Genomic DNA, 10,465 nt, shown 5'->3' with positions numbered 1-10,465 from the left:
TCAGACGGGTAACAACAGAGGAGGAGAAGGCTGAGGTACTCCACTTTGCCTCAGTCTTCACTGGCAACCTCTCTTCCCACACCTCTCAAGTGTTGGCCTGACATATTGCCAAGCCACTGTCCATGATATCTGAAAAGTCCTGGCAGGACTGGAGCACTGGTAGGGACCCCCCCGCCCCGCCCCCGGATTTGTCCCAGTTATCAGCTCCCTGTTTTGATGGAGCTGGGAGGAGCTAGAGAATGCCCACTGGATAACTACCAAGGTGCAGGTTGGGGCCTTAAGCAGATGCCCTGCGTGTAGGGGCTGAGAGACGTGGGCTTCTTTGGCCCTTTTGCCCAGTGGCGGAGAGGCTCAGGGCAGAAAAAAAATAGCCTGAGATTGCTTGAAAGGTGGTTTCAGAGATGGTGGAGGTTTTCTACAAAGAGGGAAACATCATGAGAAAGAAAACATGCCACAAAGTGCAGCTTGGGAGGTGAGACTGGTCATGAGAAGAAAGAAATGTCACTTCAAGTACAGTTCTGTGGTACAACAGGCCACCCAGAAAGAGTCTGGAGTAGCCAAAGTTGTGTATTTCAATGAACAGTCTGCAAGGGTGGAGAGATATCAGTAAGGGTAGGAAGACGCTCAGGTGAGACCAAGCTTGGTAAGCAGGGGGGATGTCAACAGCCTGCAGGAGAAGAGGTGCAAGTGTGGGCCACAGTAGGACATCCTGTGGTGGAGACAGCTGGGAGCACTGGCAAGGCTGAAAGCCCCCAGCACAGCCAAGGTCTTTGTCTCATGGGCTGTGGCTGTTCTTTCTGCAACTGGTGCCCATGAGGAGACATCATTAGAGCACCAGGACTTTATCACTTCCTTGTCACAACCCGTGAGCCTGAGAAAGATTGTATCGTCCCACTCTAGGCATTGCACATCCTCACATCATACTGCCCCAGGAAGAGCCCTGAGCAATGTGTGAGGGACAGGATTTCTCCTCCCAGGAGTTTTGGGTCAGGGTTTGGCCCTTTGACTTAATATAACACATCCAGGTTTACTCAACATCAGAGACATCTTTTCCTTTCCTTTGCCTACCTGCCATCAGCGCTTCCAGTTTTCTGCTCTAACCAGCCCCTGGGGAGGCTTTGTAGGTAATGTCCCTCAGTGGGACCCATTAATGCTCCAAGAAACTTTGGAGTTTGAATCTGACTTTGACTTCTTGAGAGGTTTCTTCAAATTCCTCTCAGCATTTGAGGTTCATGGACTCAGCATCAAACCCACCAGAGGGGTCATTAAAATACCTTGGGCTGGCCCTCTGCTGCTGAGCTCCTGGGACATTGGGAGCTCATGGCAAGCATCAGTGCTGCAGAGAGACAGCTGTGCCCAGGAGCAGCTCTTCTGCAAAGCACAGCAAGGCGGAGGGCACTGCCTGCAGGCACTAAGGAGGATGCCTAAGAGCTCACTGAAGGAGAAATCTTCCGAGCCCGACACGGTAAGTCTCTGGGTGCAGGGCAACGCAGGTGTGGTTCCTGGAGGCATCTCCTAAAGCTGTCACAATCCACAGCTCATGGGATCTGTAAGGTGGACTCCCTGTCCAGAGGCTCTTGTTAGGCAAGTCTGAATCTCTGTGAATCCAGGTGTGCAGCCAGGTACCCGGGGCTGTCCTTCAGAGCAGGGTCCCTGCGCCCCAGGGACCTGTGTGCCGGGACAGGGACTCTGCCGCCTGCCAGGATCAGCACTTAGCCTGCCCGGGAACTCCCACAGTGCTGTGGGGAGAAGCTGTGGATGGAAGGAGGGACCCCCTGGAATGGCAGGGCAGGGTCCTTCTGCTCTTGAGAGGGTGTTGTGCAGGCCAGGGTTATTCACAGCTCCAGACAACCCCTGGGACATTTCCCAGGACACTTTTCAAGAAGCACATCAAGGCAGGGTCCTACATGGAAGGAGTGGTGCTTTCCGGGGTTGGTCCTTCCAATTTTCTGCTGTGATGGTAGGAGGAAACAGTAATGGAACTGTCAAGTTTGCACAAGAGACCGAGTCTCCTACAGCATTTTAGTGAGTTATGAACAGGTTTTTCAAGGCACCTGATAAAGTAACTTCACCCTTTCTTCTGGATGATCTGGATAAGCTGGAGTGGTGGGCTGAGGTCAATTGTATGGGGTTTAACAAGGCCAAGTGCTGGGTCTTGCACTTGGGTCACAACAACCCCATGCAACGCTACAGGCTTGGGGAGGAGTGGCTGGAGAGCTGCCCGGCGGAAAAGGACCTGGGGTGCTGGTTGACAGCCGGCTGAACATGTCAACATGTGCCCAGGTGGCCAAGAAGGCCAACAGCGTCCTGGCCTCTATCAGCACTAGTGTGGCCAGCAGGAGTAGGGAAGTGATTGTGCCCCTGTACTCGGCCCTGTTGAGGCCGCACCTCGAATCCTGTGTTCAGTTTTGGGCCCCTCACTACAAGAAGGATGTTGAGGTGCTGGAGCGTGTCCAGAGAAGGGCAACGAAGCTGGTGAGGGGTCTGGAGAACAAGTCTTATGAGGAGTGGCTGAGGGAACTGGGGTTGTTTAGTCTGGAGAAGAGGAGGCTGAGAGGAGACCTTGTCGCTTTCTACAGCTACCTGAAAGGGGGTTGTGGTGAGGTGGGGGTTGGTCTCTTCTCCCAGGTAACCAGTGATAGGACAAGAGGAAATGGCCTCAAGTTGTGCCCGGGGAGGTTTAGATTGGATATTGGGAAAAATTTCTTTACTGAGATAGTGGCCAAACATTAGAACAGGCTGTCCAGGCAGGTGATGGAGTCACCATCCCTGGAGGACTTTAAAAAATGTGTGGACATGGTGCTTCAGGACATGGTTTAGTGGGCATGGGGGTGTTGGGTTGCCGGTTGGACTTGATGATCTGAAACGTCTTTTCCAACCTTAATGATTCTGTGATTCTGCCTGCAGAAAGCATTAAGATCACCTTTTTTGTCCCTTCAGGGTTTAAGTGCTCTTATCTTTAGGACTTGCCAACACAGAGCTATCCCTGGGCAGGGCCCTGCTGCTGGGAGGTGTCTGCAGGGCAGAGCTGAACACACAGTGGATGGGATGGGGTCTGTGAGCACTGACAGGAAGGAGAGGGGGGGACAGAGAAACAGCTCCTGGCAGGGACAGCTCCAGGCAGCAGAGGCATGGTCAGGGGGTGGGAGGAAACTGCAAACAAGCCCTGGGGTAGGCTGCCTCTTTTGGTCCCTCACTGTTGATGTCTTCTGGGCCTTGTCTGCTGAGCAATGATCTCTCAATGATCTCAATGACTCTCCCTTTAGGACATCCCATCTTTAGGACATCTGACTGTCTGCTTTGCCTGTCCTGCTGGGCAGAGCCCTCCCGTAGGATCCTAGGGAGCACTGAGCTTTCCCTTGGAGGTCAGTACTCTCCCATCAGAGTCCTTTGCTTCTCTCTGTGAGGGGTTGTGTCCTTCTCTCTTGATCACACCACCACCTCTGGGCTGGGAAAGAGAAGAATTTGCAGATCTGCCCTTTGAAACAGACTCCCCTGCTCTCATCAGAGCCTAGTTGGGGGGTGGGGGAGGCGGGGTTTAAAGGCAAATTTGTGTGTGAATTCATCTTCAAGGCACCACCAGCGAATGCACAGGGCAGCTGGGTAACAGAGTAATGGACACTACAGCTCTCCTGACTGTACTAAGCTCCAAAGAGTTGAGCCCTTTTTCCTGTCCTGTCAAGACTCTTCACAATTTCAGTCAAAAAATGAGTATTTCTACCCCTTAACAGAACACTCCCCAGATGTGATTGTGGAAAACTAAAAACACAGACAAAACTATTATAAGGACATGCTAAGCCTCTCATCTGCAGCCCACACTCTTACGAGCTATGAATGCAGATATTAAACTTTTCCTTTAAAGTAGATTACATCTGACATCGTCTGTGAACAACCGAGCTCTCACAAACCAGCTCCACGTACCCACTGCAGCAAAGCTGACGACTCAGCTCCTCACAACACATTCAGCCAGCACAAAACAGAGAAAGGAAATGGTTTTCAGCTGGGGGATATTTCTATGAAAAAATGCAGTGGCTCTGCTCAGAGGAGTCTGTCCTAACTTTCCCCTGTCCTTTCCTTGTCTGAACAGGTCCCCATGCCAAGAAATAACAAATGTGTAACAGCAGCTCCATCAGTGAGTTCCTCCTCCTGCCATTTCGGGCTCTTCCTGGGCATCTACCTGGCTGCCCTCCTGGGCAACGGCCTCGTCATCACCGCCATAGCCTGCGACCACCGCCTCCACACCCCCATGTCCTTCTTCCTCCTCAACCCCTCCCTCCTCGACCTGGGCTCCATCTCCACCACTGTCCCCAAAGCCATGGCCAGTTCCCTCTGGGACACCAGGGACATCTCCTACTCGGGGTGTGCTGCACAGGTCTTTCTGCTTCTCTTCTTCCTTGGAGCAGAGTGTGCTCTTCTCACCATCATGGCCTATGACCGCTACGTTGCCATCTGCAAGCCCCTGCACTACGGGACCCTCCTGAGCAGCAGAGCTTGTGCCCACATGGCAGCAGCTGCCTGGGGCAGTGGGTTTCTAAGTGCTGTGCTGCACACAGCCAACACATTTTCAATATCGCTCTGCCAGGGCAATGCTGTGGACCAGTTCTTCTGTGAACTTCCCCAGATTCTCAAACTCTCCTGCTCAGACTCCAACCTCGGGGAAATTTGGCTTCTTATATTAGGTTCCTCTGTAGCTTTTGTGTCTTTTGTTTTCATTGTGGTGTCCTATGTGCAGATCTTCAGGGTTGTGTTGAGGATCCGCTCTGAGCAGGGACGGCACAAAGCCTTTTCCACGTGTCTCCCTCACCTGGCCGTGGTCTCCCTGTTTGTCAGCACTGGCATATTTGCTCACCTGAAGCCCCACTCCATCTCCTCCCTACCTCTGGATGTGGTGGTATCAATTCTGTACTCAGTGGTGCCTCCAGCAGTGAACCCCCTCATCTACAGCATGAAGAACAAGGAAATCATAGATGTCCTGCGGAAACTATTTCAATCTGATCTACTTCCTATCAATAAGGTGCCCATTATCCCACTAGGGCTCCCACTGTATTTCAGGAAAAGCCAGCACTAACTTTTCTTCATGTGTGTCTTTATTTTTCCTTTGTGGTTTGTGGGGTTTTTGTTTTGTTTTATGTTTTATATATGTGATATTTTTATTCTTGGCCTCCAACCTGCTTTTTCTTCACCCAAATACTGCTTGTACATATGGATCCAGGCTCCCTGTTTAGATAAATTCAATAGATAATTTATTGTGGGAAACTATTTGTCTCAGTGCCCATCTTTCTCAGCTCAGCATCCCAGGGGGGGAACTGTCAGGGACCTAGAGCACCCTTCTTGGTTGCACATATCCACTCAGAGAGCAAATGGTCTTTGATTTACTTGCCTGGCACTGTCCCACCTGTAGTGGTGCCGACGGCAGATACCATCCTGGAGAGGAATCGAGAGCTGCCAGGAGAAGTCAGGGGATCTCCAGGGACAGCGTGTGAGTCGGAGGTGGGCAGCGAGTGGCACTGCATAAAATGAGTGACAATCCAAGGAGGAGTCTCTTAGAGGAAAAGGTGAACCTGAGGAGACCATAGGCTAATGAGGGCTCTGCAATGCCAGGAGAGGTTGTTTGTAGACAGAAGGCAAAGAGACAGAATCACAGAATCATTAAGGTTGGAAAAGACCTCTAAGACCATCAAGTCCAACCATTAACCCAACACCACCATGACCCTTAAACCATACACTGAAGCACCACGTCCACACGTTTTTTGAATACTTCCAGAGATGGTGACTCCACCACCTCCCTGGGCAGCCTGTTCCAATGCTTGACCGCTCTCTCAGTAGAGAATTTTTTCCTAATATCCAATCTAACCCCCCCGCCCGGCGCAACTTGAGGCCATTTCCTCTCATCCTGTCACTAGTTACTTGGGAGAAGAGACCAACACCCATGTCGCCACAACCCCCTTTCAGGTAGTTGTAGAGAGTGATAAGGTCTCCCCTCAGCCTCATAGCATAAGGCTAAGGACATAAGACTACACATAAAACTAGTGAGTGGTTCATCACACCACCATGGAAATCCTGTGGGGTGGATCTAGTGCTGCCGCCTTCTGCCCTTTCTGCTATTAGAGACACTCCATGGTCCTACCACTGAGCTATCAAGGAAGATGAAAAGGGGCTCAGTAGCAATTGACCCCATCTGGCTTGGTCTGTTCCCTACCCGGACCAGCATGGCCAGTGCAGGGTCACCCCATGGCCCCAGGGCACTACAGCTCCCTCGCTCTGCAGAGCCACACCGCCAGCTTGGGGCCCTGCAGGGAGCATGGGGAAGAAGCATGTTGGCTGGTCAGGCCAACACAGACGCGCTCACCTGGGGGAAGGCTCTCTGCAGAGCAGGGACAACTCTGGAGAAGAGCAAGGGAACATTTCTGTGCCTGAAGGGACGAATCAATAAGAAAGGGAACCCTCTTTCTACAGACCTCCACTCGGTGCAGGCTGCCCTGTCCCCTTGGCCAGGACTCTTGTGCTGGCCTGCGGAGAGGGGCTGACACTGAGCTGGTATGGTCAGTCTGTGGTGGGGATCTCTGAAACTTGAGACCAGTAGTCATGCAGTTTCATTAACCTCTATTTCTTCATGCCATGGTGAGCCTACAGCCCTGGAGCTGAGAGGAGTGGGGGCTGAGACCCCTCTCTACCCACAGCTGCTGCTGTGCCCTTCAGAGGAGCTGTGGCTGTGGGGTGAGTGCCCAGAGCTGTGGTGGGCACTGTTGTGGGGCCAGCCCAGACTGGGATGCTTTTCTGGGATGGGCTGGGGAGCAGGCAGGGGAGGTGGGAAGAGGTGGGGAGGGGCTGAGCTGAAAAGTGCCCAGGAGAGGACAACACCAATGTTTGCTTAGATGTTTGACCATGCAGGGCGAGGACATGTTCCAATGCTTGTGTGGTGCAGAGCCTAGTCTCCTTGAAGGGAGTGAAGACATGCAGGTGCAGGAGAGAGGGAGGCTGGTCTGTGCCCTTGGTGGCATGGACAGACTGAGAAGGTACTCAAGGGCATTCATCACCCCCCAGCCTCTCTTATCGGCCATTTCCAGCACTGGTCAGTCACCTGGTTATTGGTGCCTTTGCTCTGCAGCCATCTTCTGCTTGCTGTTGCTCTTGGTGCATGTGCTGCAGACACAGCCAGCCCTGCACTAGCCTCTTGTCTTGCCCAGAGCTTGCCCAGAGCAGGACTGCCTGCCAACCCTTGTGTGGGACATAGCTGGGGCTGGGCACTGGTTGGCTGCAAAAGAAGGAGGGCTGGTGAGGATGGACACTGAGGTCTGGCATGGGGACTTGTGGTGGAGGAAGTTTCCCCACCCCAAACACACCCTGTCCTGTGCAGTGTCTGATGATGGGGGCTCTGGGGGCATGTGTTGGGCAGGGGGGCTAGGCTGGTGCAGGGATGGGTCACACATGGGAGCCACAACACTATGATCAGGAGGTGGAAGCAAGGCCAGGCTATGAAAGAGGCGGTTAGAAATACAACCTGAGCATGCAGGCATGTGTTTTAGGAAATCCAAGGCTCAGCTGGAGCTGACGCCTGGGGGCTGCAAGCATCATCAAGAGCAAAATGAAGAGCTTCAGTCACTGTGTTTTCAGAAAAAGGCTGAACAAGGAACATGCTGCTGAATGATGGGGCGGGTCCTAACAGCAAACACAGATGAGGCTGAGGCATTCAACGCCTTTTTTGCCCTAGACTTTGCTGAAAAGGTCTCTCAAGGTGTCCACTCAGTGAAAGGCTCAGTGAGGAGGAGAGCAGGTATTGACAGGAACCTCAGGAAATCCCACAGGCACAAGTGCCGGTTTCTGCCCCTGCAGGGGACTCACCCTGGCAATGGCACAGGCTGGGGGCTGCCCGGCTGGGGAGCAGCTCTGTGGGAAAGGTCTTGGTGGGCAGGGAGCTGGACAGGAGGCAGCCACATGCCCTGGCAGCAAGGGAGGCCAGCAGTGCCCTGGGCTGTGCGACCAGGAGCACGGCCAGGAGGTGGAGGGTGGGGACTCTCCCCTTCTCTGTGGCACTTGTCAGACCACATCCAGAACACCGTGTCCAGTTTTGGGAACCCCAGTACTACAAAGGTGTTGACAAGCTGGAGTGGGTTTAGCGAAGAGCCCTGAAGATGATCAGGGGGCTGGATCAGTTTCCCTGTGAGGAAAGGCTGATGAAGTTGGGCTGCTTCAGCCTGGAGAAGGGATGGCTGAGGGGCACCTCACAGCAAGGCGGGCCTGACCTTTTTCGCCATGAAGCTACCCGAGCCTTGGAACAAACATTGGTCACCATGAGAAGCTGTGAAGTTCTTCATCCTGGCAGGCTTTTAAGACCCAGATGGACCAAGCCCTGAGCAAGCAAGTCTGACAGTATACCTGACCCTGTTCTGAGCAGTGTTTTTCTATAGATCTCCCAAGGTCTACTCTGAAGCTAAGTGATCTTATCATCCTCGAATTTCTTGTATGATATCTGATCAGCAGATGAGAGAGCAGATGATTCTGCGACAAGGATCATCCTGTGTTTTATGTGACCAGCAAAGACCAACCAGGTGAACATCTCCACTCCATTGACTGCAAGGGGAGCCTGGGAGGCACTGCCTCAGACAGCTCCACATTACCCCTGAAGCTCATTGCATCCTGCTTTAACCACCTCAAGGGCCATGGTCTGGACCCTGAAGCTCCTACTCATAGGTTTTGGGCATCAGGGAAGCTGAATGTCACCTTGTGATGATTCAGTGCATTCCTGTGGTTTGTGAACAGCAAGGAGTTTCTCTTTCTGGTGCATTCCCATATCACAGGGACTCCACCAGAGATTTTTCTCCCCTTGTTTTAGACAATACCTGTTTGGGTGTCTTTCCACTCTTTCTTGTACAGGCTCCTCTTAGAGCTGACGGGGGTCTTGACCCTTCTCCAGTGTAATTTATCCTCACAGCACTTTAAAATCACTTGATTCCTTCCTTGTCTTGGCCTCCAGGAACTTGATCAGACCCCATCACAGCCTGGGTATTAGCTCTCTCCTGGGCTCTTCTTTCCAGGTGAACCACATCCAAGCTGAATTCCCAGGTCTGGCTCTGTGCCTATTTTGGACCAAGGTAACCTCCTGAAATGATGGGTAAAACCAAGGAAGGATCAATTACCTCTGCAGTACTCCAGTGTTGTCCCAGAAGGCTCTGCAGTTGCACACACCCACCCGACTCTATCTTCATAGAATCATAGAATCATTAAGGTTGGAAAAGACCTTTAAGATCATCCAGTCCAACCATCAACTCAACATGACCATGCCCACTAAGCCATGTCCCAAAGTGCCACGTCTACATGTTCTTTGAACACCTCCAGTGATGGTGACTCCACCACTTACCTGGGAAGCCTGCTGCAATGCTTGACCTCTCTCTTAGTAAAGAAATTTTTCTTAATATCCAGTCTAAACCTCCCCTGGCACAACTTGAGGTGACTTCCTCTTGTCCTATCGCTAGTTACTTGGGAGAAGAGACCAACACCCATCTTAGTGCACACACTATGAACTCTTTTCAGCACACTATGCAAAACCTTCTGTCTAGTAATAATACAACACAAGCTCCTTTTGGGAAGGCTGAGCAGCCAAAACAAACCATGTTGTGTCCGGGCATCAGGGGCAGAACGTAGGACTCAAGGGAGGACTAGGCAAGTGGCCACATGCTGCTTCCTGTCAGGTCTGCTCCAGAGGAGATAGGGATGAGCAGCATGTCCATGAGCATGGCCTGCCCTCCTGCCTGCTTCAGCTGGTCAGGTGGCCCTAACACAGATGTCCTCAGAGCCAGCACAGGGAGAGGTTCCTTTCGCCTGCCTTGCCTGTCTCTTTTTTGACACAGGCAGTTGATGACTGACTAGGGCTGGGCTCTCTTACTCACAAACAAGGCCAAAATGGATGAGGATGTCAATGCTGAGGGCAACCATGGCTGTCGTGACCAACGCAGAAAAAAAAGACAAACAGCAGAATCACAGCCTTGGACTGCAGGAGAGCAGAATTCAGCTTGTTCAAGACCTGCTTGGCAGGATGCTGGAGAGCCAAGATCCATGGAGTCCTCTTGGATCTTCACAGGAAATAACATGAAAGCTCGGAAACACAAGATTTGACACTCTGAGAGTTAAGCAAGGCCTAGCTGGTAGGGATGAACAGGGAACTTGTGGATAAAGAGTTGTATATTTGATTTGTGTGGCAAGGTTTTGGTAGGGTGGTTACAGTAAAAGGGTGTCTTCTGTGAGAAGCTGCTACAAACTTCCCCTCTGTCTGATAGAGCCAAGGTCAGCGAGCTCTGAGACGGACCTGCTGCTGCCCAAGGTTTAGCCCATCATCAACCATGGCAGCGCATCTGTGATAACATATTTAAGAAGCAGGGAAAAAACTGTGCAACTGGAGCGGGAGACAGGAGTGAGAATATGTGAGAGCAACAGCTCTGCAGACACCGAGGTCAGTGAAGAAGGAGGG

The 10,465-nt window shown here is 52.1% G+C and overlaps 1 protein-coding gene across 1 annotated transcript; it reads left to right on the top strand.

The window, feature by feature from the left end:
- The first annotated feature begins 4,093 nt into the window (after positions 1 to 4,093).
- On the top strand, positions 4,094 to 5,068 carry LOC104628186 (olfactory receptor 14A16-like). The gene has a single exon (XM_010296690.1). The coding sequence runs from the start codon at positions 4,094 to 4,096 to the stop codon at positions 5,066 to 5,068; it is 975 nt and encodes a 324-aa protein (XP_010294992.1).
- The last annotated feature ends 5,397 nt before the right edge of the window (positions 5,069 to 10,465 follow it).

This window comes from Phaethon lepturus, unplaced genomic scaffold (genome assembly GCF_000687285.1).
Source record: "Phaethon lepturus isolate BGI_N335 unplaced genomic scaffold, ASM68728v1 scaffold4581, whole genome shotgun sequence".
NCBI classification, from domain to species: Eukaryota; Metazoa; Chordata; class Aves; order Phaethontiformes; family Phaethontidae; genus Phaethon; species Phaethon lepturus.
Note: the sequence above shows the minus strand (reverse complement) of the source record. Positions and strands in the feature narration are given on the sequence as shown.

What these genes read in the sequence shown, in the direction of transcription:
- LOC104628186 (XM_010296690.1), top strand. Translation starts at nt 4,094, where the DNA reads ATGCCAAGAAATAACAAATGTGTAACAGCAGCTCCATCAGTGAGTTCC.